This window comes from Macrobrachium rosenbergii, chromosome 51 (genome assembly GCF_040412425.1).
Source record: "Macrobrachium rosenbergii isolate ZJJX-2024 chromosome 51, ASM4041242v1, whole genome shotgun sequence".
NCBI lineage: Eukaryota > Metazoa > Arthropoda > Malacostraca > Decapoda > Palaemonidae > Macrobrachium > Macrobrachium rosenbergii.
This window is the reverse complement of record NC_089791.1, coordinates 66,211,168-66,234,926: the sequence shown is the minus strand read 5'-3', so window position 1 is coordinate 66,234,926 and position 23,759 is coordinate 66,211,168. Positions and strand designations below refer to the sequence as shown.

General features: G+C 39.4%; 1 protein-coding gene and 1 long non-coding RNA gene across 2 annotated transcripts; both read left to right on the top strand.

The window, feature by feature from the left end:
* The first annotated feature begins 5,679 nt into the window (after positions 1–5,679).
* Positions 5,680–7,999, top strand: LOC136833570 (uncharacterized). The gene is made up of 2 exons (XR_010851518.1): positions 5,680–6,246; positions 7,043–7,999. It is a non-coding gene; the product is annotated as an uncharacterized lncRNA (long non-coding RNA).
* Positions 8,000–12,447: 4,448 nt separating this feature from the next.
* LOC136833081 (zinc finger MYM-type protein 1-like) lies at positions 12,448–13,668 on the top strand. Its single transcript, XM_067094726.1, has one exon. It carries the CDS (start codon positions 12,448–12,450, stop codon positions 13,666–13,668), a length of 1,221 nt encoding a protein of 406 aa, XP_066950827.1.
* Positions 13,669–23,759: the final 10,091 nt, after the last annotated feature.

Sequence of the window (23,759 nt, the reverse complement as noted above, 5' to 3'; positions counted from 1 at the left end):
CTACCCAACCCCAACGGATCAAAGTTTAATACTAATAGGGAAAGGACCCTACGTTTCTTGGAACCCAGTCATTAGGCAATTCTCTCACCCTTTTGAAGGGTTCCAAGCACAGCTGACCACTACTATCCCATAACATTCCTAACACAGAAATCTCAGTGGGCTCTTCAACTCCTACCCGTTGATCAAAGGCTAGGCTATTACTCGCCCACCCTCTCAATGGCATGTTAGCTTCATCTAAGAGCTGTTTAACAGTTAAATAATTATCCCACATTTCCCCCTCAGTAGCAGAGGTGGCAATATAATTGTCATCACAAAATGATTTTATTAACTCTTCCTCCCGGGTACCCTAAAATGAGTCTGAAGGACTTGTTGAAGGAGAAAAGGACTGGTTGTAATTCCAAATACCACGACCCTGAAAGCAAGGGTAGCCGCTTGTGACGGCGCATAGTACCACAGGAATCGAGCATACTTGGTGTCCTGTGGATCAAGGAGAACTCAATGAAGGCTTGAGACTAAACTGGGACCTGGATATGAGCAGTCATTCAAGGAGATGCCTGCCTTCGAATTGGATGAGGCATCAAGCACAATCCTATGGAGGTTAGTAGAGCTCTCTTTCTTAACACCAAAGTGAGGCATGTGTTAGCCTTCTGTTCTTGAGTTGGGGACTTCCTCTATGTGTAAGAGCCCCGACGCTGTCTCTTCCAAACACGTGTGTGTTCGTGTGTTCGTCGATCGTCATCATCGGAGTCGACAGGACAAAACAGGAGCGTCTCGTTTTCTTTCTCTACAGGAACGCGATTTCAACCATACAATATTTCCGTCTGTTTCTCCCTAAGCATTGTTGTCTTCATGTATGTACAATCACCACTACTTGCATTGCCATGCAAGCATTCTAATCAGTAACCGCCCTATAGTCCGAAGGCCCGATAGTCCGAAGGCCCGATAGTCCGAAAGTCAGCAGGCCCGATGGTCCGAAGGTACGATAGTCCGAAAGTCAGAAGGCCCGATAGTCCGACGGACTGTAATCAACCCCACCCCTCCATAGCTAATCGGCAAAATTGTAACCAGTAAACACCCATAAAAATACCAACATAACGTACCCTAGGGGTGTTTACTGGTTACAATTTTGCCGTATTAGCCATGGAGGCGGGGGGATTAATCAGGCGGGGGTGGGGGGCGCTTGCCTCGGAATGCCGGCTTAGACCTACGACTATCGGGCCTTCGGACTATCGGACCTTCGGACTAATGGACTGTAAACTTCTAATCATGTACTCATAATGTTCCAACGAATCTTCTGTATCAAACTGTGTGTATGTTTCTGTTTGTGAAGACGCCAAAGGTCTCTCCATTTCACATTTATTATGCTATTGCATTGTATCCATTAATCTGTCTTGAATCTCATGCAATTGGCCATATGTAGAATTTCCTGGCCTTTCCACTGATGTATGTTTCATCACCGTATGTTAATCATGTCTCTTGATATCGCCATCTGTTTGTCTACCGACAAACACAGATGTCTGAACCTTTTATCTCTGTTTTACCTGTCCGTATGTAGACGCTACATTACCGCTCGCACGTGTCAATAACATCTTCGAAGATTCTGTACATCTCTCAGTAAGGAACAACCAATAAACCAGTTAACACCCAGCCAGTATGTCTCTTATACCCCAGTCCTTACACTGGTGACCCCGGAGTGACCCGAAGGACCCGGCCAACCCAAGATGACGACCCACGTGCCGACAGACCATTCGCTGCCTCGCTGTTTCCCGCCGTTCCTGAGTTCTCAGTAGAAGTCCGACCCTCCGAGATGACCCACTCCACCACCGGAGCCCTGGATGCCTCCTCCAGGAAACCTGAAGCCGCCCCTGCACTCATACTGGACGAGCTGACCAACGAAGGACCAGCCACGTCATCCTTCAGCCTGCTGCCGCCCCTCTCAAGCTGGCTACCAAGGATCAGCCGCCGTCATCCTTCAGCCCTCAAGCCAGCCACCGAAGGATCATCCGACGTCACCCTTCAACCAGCTCCCGTCCTCCTCGAGCTCCTGCTGGCCGGTGCCGCCCTTCAGCCTCCTACCCGCCCCTAGCCCAAGCCCTGCGAGCCAACTACAATTGTCGCCAAGACAATTTCCGCATCGATGCCTCGCTTGTGGGGGGAACATTGTAAGAGCCCGTCGCCCTGACGCAGTCTCTTCCAAACAATCAGACGTTACACACGTCTTGGGGGAGAGTACTTGTAAGAGCCCTGACGCTGTCTCTTCCAAACACGTCTGTGTTCGTGTGTTCGTCGATCGTCATCATCGGAGTCGACAGGACAAAACAGGAGCATCTCGTTTTCTTTCTCTACAGGAACGCGATTTCAACCATACAATATTTCCGTCTGTTTCTCCCTAAGCATTGTTGTCTTAATGTATGTACAATCACCACTACTTGCATTGCCATGCAAGCATTCTAATCATGTACTCATAATGTTCCAACGAATCTTCTGTATCAAACTGTGTGTATGTTTCTGTTTGTGAAGACGCCAAAGGTCTCTCCATTTCACATTTATTATGCTATTGCATTGTATCCATTAATCTGTCTTGAATCTCATGCAATTGGCCATATGTAGAATTTCCTGGCCTTTCCACTGATGTATGTTTCATCACCGTATGTTAATCATGTCTCTTGATATCGCCATCTGTTTGTCTACCGACAAACACAGATGTCTGAACCTTTTATCTCTGTTTTACCTGTCCGTATGTAGACTCTACATTACCGCTCTCACGCATCAATAACATCTTCGAAGATTCTGTACATCTAAACACATCCATACTGCTAAAAACCTTGAAAGGTAGCAGAAACTGCCCACTCAAGAGAGAAATCAAGAAAAACATTGAGCTTCATGAGGAACTAGACCCCCTAAGACATATGCTGGCGACCTCCTAGCAGCCTTAAGGAGAGAAGGGATGCAAAATCAAGCAGCCGCAATAAAGGAAGACATGCCAATCGCAGAGTACAGAGAACAAGCACCCTGGGAGCCTGAACTTTTCAAGATAAACTTTACAGCCCTCCCTGCAAGCAAAGAAGCATGCACTGCTCAACAGCTAAGGTTTGCAGCCCAAGAGGCAATCAGGAAAACTGCAGCCACAAATGAATATTTTACAGATGGATCAGTAGATCTCAGCATCCCAGCAGCAGCAGCAGGAGTCCACTCAACAACCCTCAAAGGATGCTGGAGGCTCTCTGACAATGCCTCCACTCTACAAACTGAACTGATTGCCATTGCAAAAGCTCTAGAAGACTCTCAGCATAGGCAGGGAAACACAACAATTCACACTGACTCAAAAGGAGCACTACAAGCTATAACAAAAGGAAAAGCAAAGGAAAATATCAGACTTCTATCAAGCATATGGGCAATTGCAAGCCTCCATCAAAACAGGAACAGAGAAATAACATTAAACTGGATTCCGAGCCATATGGGAATCCAAGGAAATGAAGAAGCAGATTCTCTAGCAAAAGTGGGTTGCTACACACCAAATGTTAGTATCAAAATCAGCCCCTCACTCACACAACTGAAAAACAAGGCAGCAGCACACTGCCAACTACAAGAAGAAAGCAAAGTCAGAAGAGCTGTTTTCGGTGGCTCAAAAACTGCCAAATGGTACATAGACACTGTAAACCTAAAACCACACAATATAACCAAAGACATGTCACGGGCCCTAGCAGTCATAATCCATCGGCTAAGGCTAGGATACCTGTGCACATGGCAAAGAATAGTAGACAATCCTCAACCATGCAAGTACTGTGAAACAATCCCAGAAGAACCCCTGGAACACTACCTTCTTGACTGTACAGAAACAGAACAGCTAAGAACAAGTTATGAAGGTAATGAAAGAACAGCTACCCAAATAACAAAGCACATACTGACAAACATCCATGAATTTGCAGGCTTCCTATGCTCCTACCCACCACCAAGGTAACTCTAAAGAATCCATACCTTAAACCACCCACTCTCCTTCCCTATTCTTAAATCAGACTCAACAGACCCGACCCAGACAACAAATAAAAATCCATACCATTCATCTCTAAATGCTGACTTTAGAAATCACACCTCCCCTATCATTCCATCCATCACAATCAACACCCAACAAATACACAAAACACATACAGACACAAGAATTAGGACCGGACAAGGAATATGGCTTTGGATCACCACGAACTAGCATACTAGCTACCTGTGCCTACTACTCAATTCTTCTTTTTTCCTTCTGTTGGCCTCTTCCACTAGCCAACACTCACTGCTATCGTACTTTTATCCTCATCTGATGGGTACCTTAGGGTTCAGAGGTTGCAACCTTGCCTGTTAAACCTTTTCATTTCAAAATTTCACCCTCACCAAAATCTATTTCATGTATCATAATAAAGTTTTCATTAACCTACCCATCTCACAGACTCATCATCAACATATAGTTACGGGCTGCTCTAGAAGCAAGAGCCCGTGCTGGCAAAAGGCCAGCTAAATCTAAAACAACAACAACATGTACATCTCTCAGTAAGGAACAACCAATAAACCAGTTAACACCCAGCCAGTATGTCGCTTATACCCCAGTCCTTACATATGTACCCAGCTTTGAGGTAAGTCTGAAAGACTTGCTCGTAAGCTGTTTGGTAACTAGGATCTCGATCAAAAGACTTGCTCGTAAGCTGTTTGGTAACTAGGACCTCGATCAAATCTCATTTCTAAAGCATTTAATTGTGCATTGGCATTACGGTAATTGACACTCCGGCGCTGTTCATCGCGAAAGGGGAGGCTTACTTGTTAACCCTCATCAGTTCGTACTACACTGTCCTTTACTTTTTGGATGGCTACATTCTCAGAGATGGAAAATTGCTCTTTGGGAATGATACCAATCGTATCAAGTCGCCACCATTCATCGACATCATGGGTTGGTTCTACCGCTTGGCAGACATGCAAGGCTTTCACGAAAGTTGTGTCAACTCCCTCAAGTGCCCACTGAGGGACCTTCCCATAAGGGGATACCCCTTGATGAGTCACGGAAAGACTGACCCCATCACACTTGTCCATACTAAGGACGAAGTGATGTTTTACGTTAACTAAGCCCAAGTTGTAGATGGGCGTGTTCACATTGTCATGCATGGTCAATTTTGTCCTTATTACCCTATTTCCCATCTGAACTTTACAAGAAACCAAATCATATTCGCCATTAATAACATTAGAACCAAATGGTACAATACTAAGGGAGACTTTCTGCATTACTGGCAACTTTAATTTCTGGGCTAGCCAACTAAAAACAAAAATACGTTGGCTCCCGGTGTCTAAAAACACTCTGGTCGGAGCCTGTCGGCCCAGGGAGCACAAGATGGCCGACGTGGTTGGTAATAGCGTCGATGGTAGGCCTGAGTCAGACACATTCTCACAGGGTTTTTCATCACTGTTTTTTCTTCCCACTTACTCTACTTACGTTAGAATCATTGGGATTTCTATTTCTACATTGGCCCTTTACTGGTTTAGGGACCCCATTCACGCTCAGTTGCAGCCTTCAGGTGAGAACGTTGTGGGCTTCGTTTAACTGTATCGTTGCGTGTATGGCGGGATTTTAATCCTAAGTTTCGAACTCACAAGCGACCGGACAGCTCGAGACCTGTTCGAACAGGCCTGAATGTATGTGAGGTGACTTCGACGTGGCCTGCAGGGCCGCAGGCCAGCCGGGTTTACACGGCCGAACAGCTCGCCGAGCCCGGTTGTCGAACCTACTTGTAGAACGGCTCGAAGAGCTTTCAGACAGTACATCGAGCCTCAGTGTGCCTCGTGCTAAAACAACGTCAACATGTCTCTCGACCACGACGATTTGATAGCCATTGGTTTTGCAGTGGCACTAAGAAGGAAAAAAATATCAAAGTGGACGAAGGACTGGCTACTAAAAAGAGATAAATTTTCACACACTAACTTGCTTGTTGCTTTAAAATTAGAGCCAGATGACTGGCACAATTATTTGCGTATGGATGAAGACACTACATTGATCTACTGAATCGTGTCAGCCCTTTCATTACTTATGAAGATACAACTATGAGGAAGGCCATAACTCCACATGAAAGACTGAGTGTCACTTTACGCTATTTAGCAACAGGAAGGTCACTTAATGATCTAAAATATTCTGCCATCATTTCCACCAGCTCTTTGTCATCTATCATACCAGACACATGTGCTGCTATCTACAAGGTCCTTCACAAAGACTATCTAAAGGTAATGAATAATTTGTAAGAGTTTTATATTTGTAAATGTTTATTGATAACATATGACACCTGAAATGTAGTAACATATATTATAGTAAGCTTGGTAAAAATGAGAAAAATAAAACATATACCAAGTAAACGTAGGGCATATGCTATATCCTAAGGTTGAAAATTTGAAAAGTACTGCGACATCCCGGAGTCATTTGTATTACTACTGCTGTTACTGCAGTAACTTTACACTGAGTTATTTGAAGGCACTGGTAATGGTACCGGCTCTTGGAGTGTTGTAACTACTCGAGATGAAGAATTTGAATTCCCATCTCTGCCTCAAAAAGTACATCATTTATGATTTTTCTAGTTATTATTGAAGTTCGCTGGTCCAAGTATCCTACGTGTGACGTATCTCCCGAAGTGATCCATACCAGACATATCTGTATTTACAGATTCATCAAGTCTTCTTGCAACTGTATCCAATATTTGATCAGATTTAGAGAGACGTTTGCGAGGACGTTCCTGTTGGCTCGTGCTGGGTTTAGCATTTTCCGTTTCATCCTCTTCTTCAATCTGAAAGTAAAGATACATAAAATGAAAGTAATTTATGTATGTACGTGTATGTATGTGTGTATATACACATACATATATATACACAAACACACACACACATATATATATATATACATATATATATATATACATATATACATATATATATATATATATATATATATATATATATATATATATATATATATATATATATATATATATATATATATATATATATAATTCATTTTCTTTTATTTCAGTTTCCTACCTCAGGCTGAGTGGCAAATTATTGCACGAGAGTTTGAGTCAAGATGGAACTTCCCGAATTGTGTCGGGGCTGTCGATGGAAAACATGTACGGATCACGCCACCACCAGATTGTGGATCATATTTTTGGAACTACAAAGGCTACAACAGCCTTGTTTTATTGGGAGTGGTTAATGCAAACTATGAATTCACCATGGCTGACATAGGCACAAACGGACCTGTATCAGATGGAGGGGTTATTGAAAACACAGAGTTTGGAAAATGTCTTTCAAATGGGAGACTTAATATTCCAGACGACGCTACCCCTGTTAATTCTAATTGTATGTTGCCTTACGTTTTTGTAGGAGATGAGGCATTTGCACTGAGCCTTATTTTGTGAAACCTTATCCTCAAAAGGACTTGAATGCAGAGAATAGGATTTTTAACTACAGACTGTCTAGAGCAAGGAGAGTGGTTGAAAATGTTTTTGGTATGATGGCTTCAAGATTTAGAGTTTTCTATACATCAATACATCTGAAATTATCCAGTATTGAAAAGGTTGTTATGGCATGTGTTGTCCTTCACAATTATTTAAGAATGACTTGCCCTTCAGAATATTCTCCTGCAGAATGCGTCCATAGGGATGATATTTCAAACAGAATAACTGTGCCAGGGTTATCAGTGGATCCTAATTCTGTTGCAAGTTTAGCGCACGGTCAAGGAATGCGAAACTATTCCAAAATTGCTAAAGACGTACGCGTGAAATTTAAAGATTTCTTTAATAATGAGGGTGCAGTACCATGGCAAAAAGACTTCGTGTAAACCAAATAATAAAGTGTAGGTGTAGGCTACTGTTTTGTGGAATGACATTATACAAATATTAAAATAAAGGTACTGTATTACTTTGTTAAGATAAAGTATTTGTAACTGAATTACATGGACCTACTTTCTGTTAATAAAATATAAAGTATATGAGTTCTTTGTCACTTACCTCATCATTCATGTTGTCAATATCCCCCAGATTAGAGCAGCTCTCTCGCGGGACGTCCTGATCTAATACAGACATCATCTCCTCATAAAACCAAAGTGATGTCGCATATATATCATCTGCTGAGGTCCCAGACGTCTTCGAGCTTTCTATTTTCTTGTGCTCTCTCCTAAAACTTGCTCGTAAGGAGTTTATTTTCTTCGTCACGGCGTCTCGTGTGCAGTCAGGCTCGAGTTCTTTCAATATTTCATGCAGAGCCGCTATTCCTTTGTTTCTGGCTACTTTATTGGAATAGTCTTTTGATTTAACTTTCCATAAAGCTGGATGAGCCCGATATGCATGTATGAAATCAAGTACGACTTCCTTCTCATTCCTGCTTTCATTAATGGCAGCCATTATTCATTTCTTTGATGCTGTTTCCTATAGCAGGTTTGAATAACAACTGAGGTTCGATGCTCGACACTCGTTCACACCAGGGTTGCCAGATGCTTTTGGCTAAAAGTAGCACAAACACTCTTAAAAAGTCATGAATTTCAGGTAAAAGTAGCCCAATTTATCATATTACTATATATATATATATATACACACACACACACACACACACACACACATATATATATATATATATATATATATATATATATATATATATATATATATATATATATATATATATATATACATATACATACACACATTTATAGCAGAGTACAAATTAATATTTATCATATCTATATACTGTATGTATATTGTATGCACACACATTTATAGCATAATAAAGTTATTACTTAAATTTTAGTGGTTGATCCTGGCTATATGGTACACGTTTCTTTTTCAAAACTGAAGTAAATTTCTCTTTTCACAGCTGAAGATTTTTTTTTCAAAACTAAATCTTTTATTGCCTTTTAAACAAACATGAGTTGTTCCTTTTCAAAACTAAAGTAGCCTACATCTCATCCTTTCAAAATCAATAACTTTTTCTTGAAAAATTAGGACACTTCTTTTTCGCAACTAAAGTAAACTTCTTCCTTGTAAAAAAAATTAAAGTACATATTATTCTCTTCCAAATTTAACAAGAGTACCAAGTCATTCAGTATGCTTTCCGCATTATCATCATCTTTCTCATTTTTATAGATTAAAGAGTCATATTTCAGCATGGATCTTTTGGGTTCAAATGTTGAACAGCATTTGCCATTCAATTCCAGGCTGGTCTTTACTCTTTAGACTCAGACGGTCAGACCAAAACATTACTTCACTTGCGTGTTGCAATAGATATCTGCTGACGTAAAAACATTCAACATACGAGTGGAATTATACACTATTGCCAATCTATTGCAGTAGATCATTGGTGTCATTATTATTATTATTATTATTATTATTATTATTATTATTATTATTATTAAACAAAATGAATGGAAGTAGCCCAAATCGAATAAGAGCCCAAGTCAAATCAAAAGTAGCCCAAAAAGTCGCAAGTAGCGGACTGAAATCTGGTCGCCCAAAGGTGTAAAAAGTAGCCCAATTTGTGATTTGTAGCCCAATCTGGCAACCCTGGTTCACACCGTTCGTCAAACAATGTAGCTCCGCCCACAAAAGTCAAGATGAACCTGACTTTCATCGAGCCGTTCGACGAGACCGCTCGACAACCAAATAGCCCGTTTACACGCTCGAACATCAATTCAAACACAGGGTTGTCGAACCAGGCTCGACGAGCTGTTCGCCCGTGTAAACCCCGTTATTCTCAGTCTATGGTTAAAAGTCGCAGGAGAAGCATCCATTTAGTAGGCGAGTACTATGTCAGATATTTGGGCGGATAAAAGATTTTGGAGCGAATACATTGATATATACAAGCAATATCCGTGTATATGGAATATTAAGAGTAAAGACTACTCAAAGAGTAGACTATTCAAACAGGAATAGGAAAAATGAAGCGTATGAGACATTGGTGAAGAAACTTCGAGAGAAGGATGGGAGTGCCAAGTGCTACCCGTGACACGGTAACCAAGAAGATAAGCAAAATGCGCAGTATTTCGTAATACTGTTTTCAGCTACTTAATGTGACCTTCTTGTATATTCACAATAAACGTCATACACTTTCTGTGATGCCTAGGCCAAGTTAGGCACACACAAATGTTAGATTTAGTATTAGTTCGAGGTCTAGGTATAACCAAAGAAATTAGGAATAAGTGCGGAATAGGTATTTCACCACTTAATGGCACAGTCACGGTAATCTAACAGCATGCAAAACTCATATCATTTAGACTTACCAGTCTTAATCCATCATATAAGGATCTGTAAAGTAATGGTAGGTTTATGGGAATATCGTAGGTAATGTTAGTAAGGATAGCAGTGGCGATTCTAGGGGGGGGCCATGGCCCCCCCAGTTTTTTGGCTGGCCCCCAGCTTGGCCCCCCCAGTTTTTGTTTCCATATCCTAATTCTAAATAAGCTTAGTTTAGGCATATATAATAATATATAATATAAATATATACCTTATAAATTATACAGTATACTATATATACACTCAAATATCCCATCCTATCACAATAACTAGACGTAATCACAAAAAAAAAAAAATGGTAACGTTGCTAGATTAAAATTATTGGAATTTTTTTACACCTCCGTCCTCCTCGCCCGCTTGTGTGTGTGTGACGCGAATCAGACGCGTATGTTTCACGTCCATGTATGATGTGATGATGTGATCAGTACATGTAGTCTGTTTCTGTGAGACTGTGAGCCGGTCAAGTCAGTTTTACCCGATTAGTGTCTTATTGAGTGTCTAAAGCATAATTATTTGTGCATAAGTGCATTTGAGCATAAGTGGTATTCATTATTTCGTCTCATACAAAGTGGGAGTAGACTAGTGGCTATGAGATATTCGATCTTTATGTACAGTATGTGGGTGTTTCACATAAGAAGCGGATACGAAAATAGAGTAAAAAAATAATTATACGAAATCTTAGAAAAAGAATGAGAAGAATCTGACAGGCGGGTGTAAAGTAGCAAACAATGTACACTAATTTTTTTGTTATATGATGTAGGTCTATATCCCAACTCAAGTTTTAACCCTTCAACCCAGTGTTAACCTTTTCACAAACAGATCTGACAAAAGCCAAATATAAATATTGTCGTTAGCCATATTTGAAAGAAAATAACTAAATAGGCCAAAATACAAGTAGCTGGTGAGTCGGTGACAATTAACCCCATTTTATTTTTACATAGAAAACACTTCCTATAATAATAAAAATCGTCTAATTGTATCATAATTTTTGTGATTCGTGAATGTTGGCAGTGATAGTGTAGGCCTATATGTGCATATATTTATTATACTGTATACATGTTATACACACACACACACACACACACACACACACACACACACACACACACACACACACATATATGTGTGCGTGGGTGTGGGTGTGTGTGGGTGTGTGTGTGTGTGTGTGTGTGACAGTGTGTGTGTGTGCGTGCTGTCATCATCTTCCAGTCGGTAGTCGGCAAAACCGCAAATTTTATCACATTTTTCTGTGGTGACAGGTGTGTTGTGTTAATTGTGAATTACGTGTGATTATTTAATTTAATTTTTTTTTCAGAACTTACTATCACAGATAATTTTATTGTACTATAGACAATCATGGATAAATTTGTAATTAAAAACGCAGTGAATGTGATGCACCATTGACAGTAAACCTTGAATCTGATAAACCTGCTAAGAAGTCAGAGGGAGACTGTGATCGTGAAAGTATTGGCAATCCTGCAAGATCAAGTTCACATGATCATCCAACAAAGAAACAGAAAAAGGAAGATTCTGCACCAGCTGACATTTCTCAATCTGCTTCTGAGAATCCTATTCAGGTACGCTTAAAAGAGTATCCAAGGCATAGTGAAGGAAAGTCTCATGCTCGGTCTTTTGTGGGGGCTTTGTTCGACAAATATGAATGGGCTGAATATTCTAAAGAACGAGATGCAATGTTCTGTTTTGCATGCAGGCACTTTGCTCCACCAACATATGGCAATGCAGATGAAGCATTCATAAAGAGTGGCTTTAGACGATGGAAGAAAGCACATGGAAAAGATGGTGCCATCGAAAAGCACATTTCCTCACAGTGCCACAAAACTTCTTGTATTGCATGGGCGGACTATCAACGAAATAAAGCTGATAAAACATCAATTGCTCAGTGTATAAGTGAGGCATACCAGAAGAAAGTTCGTGAAAATCGTCATTACATAAAGACATTAGGTGAAATAATCCTGTTGACTGTAACACAAGACATTTCGCAGAGAGGACATAGAGAAGGTGATGATGAACTGAATCCAGGAAATGTTCGTAAGATTCTCAGATTCACTGCTAAACGTGATCCTATTATAGCTGATAGAGTAGAAAGTGGTCCAAAAATGAAAAATACACTTGTTCTGCAATACAGAATGAGATGATTGACACACTTGCATGTATGGTGAAGGAAGAAATTGCAGAAAAAGTTAGGTCATGTCATTACTTTTCTGTTCAAGCTGATGAAGCCAAGGATGTTAGTAAGGCAGAGCAGTTGGCATTAGTTATTAGATTTTATGATGAAATAGCAAATTGTATTCAGGAGTGCTTCATTTCTTTCACTCAGATGGACTTGTTGGATGCTGCCTCTATCACAGATATTATTTTGAAGAGTTTGGATAAACTGGGGTTGGATTACAAATCTTCTCTTGTAGGATTAGGATTTGATGGGGCATCAGTGATGAGTGGAGGGATTAGTGGTGTTCAGAAACGAATTCGTGATAAAGCTCCTTTTGCATATTATATACACTGCTATGGACACAGGCTCAATTTAGTGTTGATAAATGTTGCAAAGTATGTACCCCAAGCTGCTGAATTCTTTAGTTTGCTTGAAGAACTCTATATCTTTGCTAGTAACTCGGTAGTTCATGAGAAATTCATTTTGATACAGCGTGAAATGTTGCCTGAAGAACAAGTACGAGAACTGCAGCATCTCAGTGACACAAGGTGGTGGTGTCGGGCCACTTCGTGTGAAAATGCTCTACTCCGTCTGGAATGCATAATGAGACTTTTGAAGGAAATTTCTGAAGATGACATTGGTGCCCGAGCTGTATCCGCTCGCGGTTTGCTTGCCCAGATTGATGCAGAGTTTGTTTACTTATTGCAATTTTTCACAGATATTCTTGGAAAAGTTAATAAAGTGTCTACACAGCTACAGGATAAACAAGCAGACCTAGGAAAAGCAGCAAATCTAATTTCGTCACTCCATGAACATTTAGTTAATGTACGCAACTCTGACTTGAATGACCATTACTCTGAGAAGGTTAATGAACTCTGCAGGAAATGCTGCATTACACCAACAACAACAAGAAAACGGGTAAAGAAACCTGGTAAGCTTGATGGATTTATCGTGTTTGAAACAAGTGGTCAAGGATCTTCTGTTCCATGTCATGTGCAACACATCAGGATTTTCTATGAAGTCCTAGACTGCTTAATTAGTGAATTAGACCGTCGTTTCTCCAAAGAGTCAAATGCAATTTTCTGTGGTATTTCAGCTCTCTGTCCTGGAGGACAGACATTCTTGTTAGAAGAAGACTTGAAGGCATATGCAATGGCATACTCGGTCAGTCAAAATGATTTACAATATGAGATCCTCTGGTGAAGAAATTACTCACGAAAGAGCCAATACAGCCTACATCCATTACACAATTCCTGTCATTCCTTAGTCCTTATAAGGCTGCATTTGACTGTTTGTACAAACTATTGTTAATATCTGTCACTCTTCCTGTTACCAGTGCTTCTTGTGAGAGAAGTTTTTCAAAAATGAAATTAGTGAAAACATTTCTCAGAAATTCCATGACCAGTGCTAGATTGAGTAATATCGCATTACTGTCCATTGAAAGTGCACGTGCCGAGGGAATTGATTTAGACTGTTTTGTTGATGAATTTGATAGCCGGCATGATAATCGTAGAATTAAGCTGCACTAAATATACGTACTATACTCTACTTCACCTCAGGAAAGGGAAACTCGCCCTGTTGGCAACACTGCATTACTTCATGCATGCTTGCATGGGGTTTTAATATCAACATAATATTTACATTACATTCATAACTCATGATTCATTTTTGTTTTGAAGATAGTTTTTATGAATTTTTGAAGTAGGCTACTTAGGCTTGTCCTTTCAACATAATTATGTAGAAAGTAAAAGTGGTTGCCTAGCAACGGGTGTTACCAGCAGGGTGATTTTCACTTTCCTGAGGTGAACTCTACTCGACTATACTAGCCTATATGAAAATCATGTCATTCCCACAGCATGCCATTGCATGATTGCTCATGCCTTGTGTCTCAGTATTTTTTATCTAGATTACATACGTTGCACGAGGTCATAGTTTTATTGTTGATATAGTCATATAGGCCAATAGCGATATAGTCACTCATAACATTTTGTGGACCTATTATGCTGTACATAAGTGCTATGCAATTATAGGTGCAGTCACGTTAAAAAGTCTGACCAAGGGTCAGGTTGTCAATCCGAAGAACTTAGTAAAATCAAACACCAAAATAATTTCCTTTATTTGTAGTTTATAATGAAAAATGGTTAATTATAAGGATTCACAGATGATTTATAGTAATAAAAAGTACTGAAATGTCAAGCAAATCACTGTTTGTTAAGTGACACGCCTACAGTTTGCCAATGGAGATTTTCTCTGCTATTTCATTATTGTGTATGAAGGGCAGTCGAAACTCTTATCCCGGACTTACAAACATTATTAAATTTTACAAGACAATTGTCAATTGGCCATATTATTTAACTACTGCATACCGGTATCAAAACAGACATCTATCCCACCTATATAGTTTCCCTCATATCGAAAATTCAAGGAATACATGCTATATTCAGGTGTCCAACTGTACATTGGAGAAACATTGCCATATTTTTGCGATTTTGTTAAAAATATATTGCAAGAAATACATATATATTTTTTTTAAATAATACGAATAACCTCCATTATCATAATGTTTGTGTAGGCATACATGTATATGTTTTACAAATGCAAGTTATGAAAGTAATGAGGTGTTATTATTGTCATTTGTTATTTCATTAATGACATAATATTGTCTTCAGAGTGCCATGAAAATGCACATAGAACATCTACTTTTCAAAAAATTTTCCCGGACCCCAGCTGCTTGGGCTCGCTTCGCGCTCGCCACCTAGCCACCAACGATAAATGCCCCCCCAAAATTTATATTGGCCCTGAAGTGGCCCCCCCACTTTCAGAGTCCTAGAATCGCCACTGAAGGATAGGATGTTGGGAATTGAGATGGGATAGGATTAGAACCTAACATTAACAAAAGATTTAATTTATGTAATATGTTTATATTTTAAAATTCTGATTTTCATATGTTTTAGAGACATCAAGTATGTGGTTTCTGAGTCAAGTCTTCGCCACTTGACATTGTGATGTGGAAAGTAAATTCCTTAATGGCTTTATCTTCAAGAAGCAATGGATAATCCTTTTCCTTTTCCTTTCTTTGGGGATTTAAATCGGCCATTACTCACCTCTCAATCTCTCTCTCGCGAAAAAAAATAGATATTGTTTATAATTCCATCTCCTGCTAATCTTCTTTTGAAATGTTAGCCACGAATGACAACCGGTGGTCAATGGCTTCACCATATGGTAAATGAAAAGGACAAAGTTGCTATCAAATTTACCCTGAGAGAATTGAGTAGGACTAAACCAAAATACAGTATTCCAGGTTGGTGACATATGATCCAGGTTAATAACTTCACTATGTGATGAATCACAGTTCAAAGGGGGTTCATAATTCGGGACAATGACCTCTTTGTCTAATAAATGCGAAGTCTTCTGCGATTGTGGTCAGTCTGAGTAGGCACCCATGTGCTGCTACATTGCTTTTCAAAGTTCTCGTTCAAGACACTGGCTGAATTATAATTCTTGTTTTTTTATATATTTAAAAAAATGAACTACCCATACAATGAATAGGTTTTTAAACAAGAAACGCGCCAGTGAAGAACTTGATTCTAATAATGAAACTATTTCGAGTGACATGAAGCGTCCAGCCAAGAAAAATAAGAGCAGACCCATTCGCAAACACGACAGAAGTTATTCAAGTTATGGCTTCCTTCACGTGGGCTGGAGATGAAAATCAGCCTCAGCCATTGTGTTTGGTTTGTGGATGCAAAATGTCAAGCGAGTCGATGCTTCTTGGTAAATGAAGCAAGCATTTTCAAACATCACACTGCAATCTTCAAGGAAAGGATGTACCTAAGTTATTTCAAAAGATGACTTGATCAACGCTTTCAAAAGGAGAGCAACGGAAATGAGAGCCGTGAAAATGAAGTCACATACTCTCACTGAATCTATTATTTTGCCCGCTTGTTAGAAGATGGTGAAGACTATTTCAGGAGACAATGTAGAGAAACAGATAAGTAAAATTCCATCATCAAATGGTAGTGTTCAGAGGCGCATTCTAACAATACTGAAGAAAATATTTGCTGCAATAAACTTCAGGATTCATATTGTGCACTCCAAGTTGATAAACCAACCGACATAGCCAACAAAGCGCAGTTGCTTGCCTTTATTCGCTTTATTGATGGGGAAGGGAAACTATAGTAAATCAGTATCTTTGTTGCAAAGAACTGCTTACCACTACTGCAGGTGAAAGATATGCTTCATAATTTAAATCATTCTTTTGATAAATGGAACTTATCCTGGAAGCCGTGTGCCGGGGTTTGTACTGATGGAGCTCCATTAATGACTGGTTCTATTAAAGGTCTTGCATCGTTTGTAAAGCAACCCCATCCCAACTTTATAATAAATCATTGTTTCTTGCATAGAGGCGCCCTGATGGCAAAGACATTTGGTACTACATTGAAAGAAGCTTTTGATCAAGACCAAGTTGTTGAAATGGTAAAAGCTCGTATATTTGAGCTACTTTGTGAAAACATGGATTCACAACACACACGCTTACTTTTTGCACACACAAGTTAGATGGCTATCAAGAGGTAAATTACTCTGAACTTCGTCAAGAACTGTTGGCATTTTTTGAGAAAGAAAATAAAAGTAAATTCTTTTAACTTCTGAAATGTGAGTTTTGGACTTCAAAAATGTGATGTATGACCAAAATGTTTCAACACTTGAATAGTCTGAACGTGTCCATGCAAAATGGAAATGAAAACCTCTCATGTACCGACAAAATTCAAGCATTCCAGAAATAACCAGCAGTTTGGATAAGAAAAGCTAGTTTAGGCTGTTTGCAACGTTTCCTTTGGTTCAAGAAGGCCATTCAGACAATTTAATTCCTTTAATAGGGGATCACTTAGCAATTCTGGAAGCTAATCTGAACCGAGCAATACCACTGGATTCGCAACCCTTCCTTTGACATTTCAACTGATAACGGTGGCTTTTCGTTAGCAGAAGAGGAGGGGCTGGCTACCATATCTACTGATCGTGGCTTAAAGATCAAGCAGAAGGAGGTGCCCATCGGTCAGTTCTGGATTTCAGTCAAAGAAGAATCTCCTTCAATAGCTAGGAAAGCTTTGACTGTTTTACTGCAGTTGTCCACATCGTCTCTCTGTGAACAAGGATTTTCTCTACCAACGTTAAATGTAAAAATAGATCAAATACTAAATGCATTGATGAAGAGATGAGAGCATATTTATCACATATAAGGCCAAAAATTCAGAAAACTGCGAAATCTCATCAAGCACGTTTCACATTAAGACTCTTAAATGAAAAATATCTTAAAAAATAAATGGTTATTTCAGGTACGTCTTTATCATTTTCTTATTTTCAAATTTCATGACTAATTTTTCCATATTAAAATCAAAGATGCGCCCCAAAAGTTTTGGTTTTTCGTAGGTGCGCCCTCAGGTAAAAAGGTTTGAGAAACACTGCCCTAGAGTTAGGTAAAGTTTCTCTTAGACAATAATAGTACTGGTTTTATGAACTAGAATTAACAACAGTAATTTGGAACTAAAATTATACTTACTTAATATTTATTTACACTTATTTATAATAGTATACTACTCCATTACACTTACCTTCATATATTCTTTCCTTAACCTTACATATAACTGCGCAAGTTTCTGGAAATATGCGTCCCAAAGCTTGTGGTGATACTGCTACACTGAATTTCAGGTCTTCGTAAGGCCTTCCTGTTGCTAAATACCGTTGAGTTGCATCAAGTCTATCCCTTGGTGATATAGCAGATCTCATGCATGTGTCTTTCCTCTGTGTGTGGTGCCACAAGGTCTAGAAGCTTGCGAAATGTAGTCATCCATTCGTAGATAGATGAAGAAATCATGAGGCTCCCATACTAAATGTGACAACAGGTTTGTGCGTAAAAGTACTTCTCTTTTTTATAACCATTCCTTTATCCAAACCCTTTTCCTCCTCCTCGGCTGCTTAAGTTTCACATAAGCTACATAACCTGATTTCACTCAGGCCACCTGCGTAATGTATGGGTACGGATTCGGTCGTCCGGCCACTGAAGCTCCGCCCCCAACCAGAGACCTGCAAGTGTTGCGTGAATGGGGCCCCCTTAGATGTGACATGACTGACTCAGTAAGGTTACATTGCTGAACTGCCCGGTAGTTGAATTTGACTAAGGCTTGAAAGCATTATTACTGCAAATCAAGTTATGATGTCTACCATTACACAGTTTACAATTCTGCCTAGACATTTAAAGCACGTACGGAAATGCATTAATTACCACCTTCGGTCTTCAACGGTGGTGTGATTGGTACAATCGCTGGCCAAATGCTCACCTTGGCAAAATGGACACGTTCTAGTACGAGGGGTTTGAAATGCAACTGTCCTAGGTCTTACAGACTCATCCTCTCCCTTTTACAGCGCATCGTCCTCCAAACTCCTAATGAAGAAATCAAGTGCCTCAAAAAACTCATCTAAAGTGTAATCACACTTTCTCAAGTAATCCACAACTTTACGATATACATCGCCTTGAGAGAGCTTCTGATTAATCAAACTCATGACCATTCCGTGCCCCACATCTATTGTACTCGAGCGTTTAATTTGCTCTAACAACACTGTCAACTCCATGCAAAAATTTTTCAAATCCACACGCTTGAATTTGGGAACAAAGATATTGGCGAGTCGCCGATGCAAAACAACTAATGTTTGCTGCTGATTACCATAGTAACATTCCAACAACCCTAATGCAACGTAGTAGTTAGCAGCCGTCACACTTAAACCCGTGACTACTCTAAGCGGTTCTTTCTCGCGGGCACCAAGCAAATATGTAAACTTAATTACGTTATCTAAATTAGTAAGTCTGTTAATGTGAACATCAAACAATTCTCTAAAGGTAGCGTACTTGCTATCTCACCACTGAACAGGTGAAGGACGCTCTTTCAGCTTCGGCAATCTAGTCCGTTGCTGCGACATGCTAGCAAGAAATTCGATTCTGGTAAGGAGAAGGGCATTTACATTATTCGCTCCATCGAGCACTTGAATTGACAATTCAGAGCTTGATTCCAACTTTCCAGTACTAGTCAAATAGAAGTTTCTCAACATTTGCTCATCTGCTTTAATGCGATTGATCAGATTCTGGTACGCCGCCGTAGCGTGCGTTTCCAACAGTTCACGATGTTGCTTCAAGTCACAAAATTCAGCGTTGCGAAAAACAATGATCGCTGTACTCTGAACTTCTATTATGGCCCTGTCACTCTCGCCACTTCCCTCAGCCAGCTCGAAAAACCGTCACTTGGTGGATGTTCCTGATGCTTGCTGATACACTGACCATCGCGAATTTTTCCCCATGACTGGGAGGGTTCTAGGTCCCGGATGGTATGGGACTAGGATTATCAGGCCTGAAGGGCACTACCAGCAAACATGGAAGCTAAGGTCCATCAAGATCAGGCAGGGTTTTACAATTTTATTTAAAAAAATAGACTAATTAAATTTAACATACATTAATGCACAAGGACCACGTGGTCGGTTACAAAACAACTCTGAAAAAGTTACACAAAACTAAAAAAATATGGCTTCTGGAACTTACAATTTTATACAAAACTTACTTCGGAATAATCAGGCTATGCTTTAACTAAATATTAGCTACATCAAGCCTCGGATGGCAGAAATGTAAAGGGATTAATTTAGCATACTATAGGAACCGGCCCTGGACTATGAAATGAAGAATTTGGCTGGGGAGGTGACGACTTGGAGAGTGCTCAGCTACCTCCATGATATGCCCTCGAGAAAGACGCCTGTCGCCGCTCTGCATGTCTAACCTCCCTTTCAAAATTTCTACATAGGTTAATTTACCAAAGAATGTACTTTAATTATTTAAAAAGGAGCCTCTCCGATACTTCTGATACAGGCAACTGGCTGGACACAAATAATACTAGAACATATTTACAGAAAAAAAAATGTGAACCATGAACTCTCCCGCCTTTTTACCCACCCCCTCGCTTATCCTGAACGTTGTGAAGGATTGTTGAGAAAAACGGATCCAATTTTTTCACAATATCCCCGGACTGAATGTAGTTTATGATTATCTTCATTGTAGAGAGCTTAGATGCTATAAAAGATATTTTGAACTCTATTCATGTTAATAGTATAACTGAGTTTAAAGCAGCGTACGTATATGACCCGATTCGGGTAATTCTATATATTAGCTCCGCACCTGTTTTTACCTTTCCAACTGTTTTTTTTCTACACTTTTAGGGGTTCTGATACTGGCGGTGCATCTGTTTGTTGTCGGCCAAATGGAATGTCCGTTCGCCGTGTTTAGTACTGGCCCGGGGGCGGGGTTACCCATACTTTAACAAGTTATTGCACTTGCCGGACGGGATATGAACCGTTCGAAACAGACGTACCCATGCTCTGTCTTTTGAAGGTCGCGTATGGAAACCCCATTGTTGGATGGACTTCAGGGTTTAATTACAGGTTAATTACACTCGAGCTCCAAAAATTAAAGATAAATTCATAATTAGCAACCAAAAAACTGTAGAAAAAGTTAAGTTAAAAGGCAGTCGCCGCCGCGGAGCTACTATATAGTTCTACCCCTATTCGTTGCAAGTCCAGTTTACAAAGACTGATAAATTTTATCAATCATTCCCTGAAAGAAAAATAATGTCTTTTTGTATATGTTTACCAAATTTCAAACACTACCGTTTTCTACTTCCCGAGTGATAAATTTTCTTTCTTAACTCTTTAACGGTAACTCAATTTATATTTGATAAACGTAAAATTTGTACACCAGTGAATTTTCAAAGGTACCCCGAGCTATTTTTATTTTCAGGTTATTAGTTAGAAATGTATTTTAAGAAAGTCCATAACTTATACCTAATTTCTTATCATTAATAAATATGAAAAGGTCGATGAAGCTTTTTTTTTTCTTTTCTGCAAATTCTACAGTTGCTCTTAAGACAATTAGCACCAGATAGCCTTGTGATGGACCGGAATAATTAAAAAAGTTCACATAACAAGGAAAGTGGATTCATACAAGCACTCATACATCTTAAACGTAAGAAAATTCTATAGGTGCTGGAGCACTGGTGAGCCTGACAAAACCAAAATATTCCCAATCTTACGTCCATATAACCTATGTCACATGAAGACTAAATACTTTGTATTTTCACTCACTAGTTATCATAAATATAATTATCAAGGGAATGCATAAAAAAGCCATAGAAATTTTTATTCCTTTATGAAGTTGAACACAACCAGTGAAAAGTTTCAGTCATTTCCACAAAAGATCAGGCGTGATCTGTTTTCGGAGTTCTGAAGCAACTCTTGCCGTTGTGTCAGTTGCTGATTTGTGGCACTGCAGCTATGATAAGACATATGGCTTAGGATTCCGCAGGACTGGTGGAGGTCCTTGCAGCTTATTAAACGTAAGAGCTGGTACATGATTTATGAGAATTCTTGAGCATGTTGTTATTATTATAAAGTTCATGTGACTGAATCCCGTTTCTCATTTAGCACTAATGATAGGAATAACTAGTCTCTAAATGCATTTAATACAGAGAAAGAAGAAAGTCTGGACATCTTGCAAAGGGAGGGTATTTCTTCTTCTCCTTAATTAGGTGGTATTTCATCAGGCCAGTAGCCTTTTCCAAGCATACGCATTTCATTTAGCAGTGATTTATACAGTCAGTGGTTCAGAGGTAGTGTGAAAAGTTTTCAGGATGTCTTAAACATACGTTGCTGTAAAGTTTCCACAAGACTAGTAAGACATTTGTTTTTTTTTTCCTTGTTATGGTAGTTTCTTTAAACTTCCCCTTTCAACTGCATTTTGAGCTTCTAAAGCTTTCGTGCCAAGTTTCTCTTTCAGTCCACACGGGTGACCTTATTCTCCGTTTGATTAGTTTATGTGCATACACAACTGAAGTAGTGCTTTTCAGTAGACACTGTAGACCAAGCTCATGCAACATGTCATACATTGGATCTAAATCCAATAGAAACTGTTTTGAAGACGGCTTTTTTCCAGCAATCTTCATGGGCTTTTCTATCACTTCCAGATCTTGCTTCATTTTTCATAGGTTTTCTAAAATGAAAACAAGGTGCTTCGTAATTCTGCCTCATCGCTGAAACTGTTTGAAATGAGCTGAACACCTGCTTGGTGCTCAGAACATGCCCGTTTTTTTTGCAGATTTATTGCTTTAGTTGAGAAGCACATTCAGCTAGTTCCTTTAGATTTATAGGCGATCTTTTGTAAACTGCCCAGAGATCCAGTTTGAACATCTGGACTAGAAGCAGCCTAAACACAAGTTTGTCCATTTTCACTCTTACCAATATCAGTCTTCTGTACGTTATTTTTCTTGTACTCATTATTTTGTTTAGGAAAGAAGGAAGCCAGTTTTGTTTGCGTAAAAGTCAATGATTGGTTTGTTTAGGAAAATAATTTCCAAGCAGCGAGTAGCCCACGAACCATCAGCCACCACAAAGATGTCACTGAAATACTGAATCAGACCTATACTAGGTGGCTTGCTGTAAAACTTACTGTAAAATTTGCCATAAATCTTTATGAAAATTTCTCAAAACGCTGTAAAATTCCCATATTCTCATACTTATTTGTTACAATAAAAACGCTTTCTATAAAGCTGTGAATATCATCGATGAATTTTAATATCAAGTGGTAGGTTGGCAACTGTCTCGTACCATTTATCATGCAGACAACAGAAACTGTTCACGTAGCGTTGGATATTAATCATATAAAACGGGCTGTAAAAGGTCGCTGGATGCATGTGCAGTTGAAACCCCGTGTTTACTTCGGTTGAAATGTTCAGAAAAACGTCTACGCGAGAGCGTTCAAAACGCACCGATAGCAGACTGGTGTAGTGTTTTCCTTATTAACAGTGGCTCTTTCCTTGAAATTAAATGATGCATTAAAAAAGACTACGGAGTACATCACATTTCTAATTATGATAAGCAATAATAATCAACTGCTAATCTATTATCTTTCAAATAGGTCTAATTAGAAAACAGATCGAGGTGAAAAAATCTAGTTAGGTAGCTAGATAGATAGATAGACAGAGAGGCAGACAGACAGATAGATAGCCAGACAGATGAAAACGCATTTCATAAGACCGATAGAGAAACATACATTGAATAAACAGATAGGTAGACAAACAAAGAGAGTTAAGCATGTGACTGTTCTCTCGTTATCTGCCGCAATCCTTCATTGTGAGTTCAGTTCTGCCTCTTTCGGATTCTTTACTGTGACCCAATTGCCTGTCAAGCCAACAGGGGAAACACTTAAA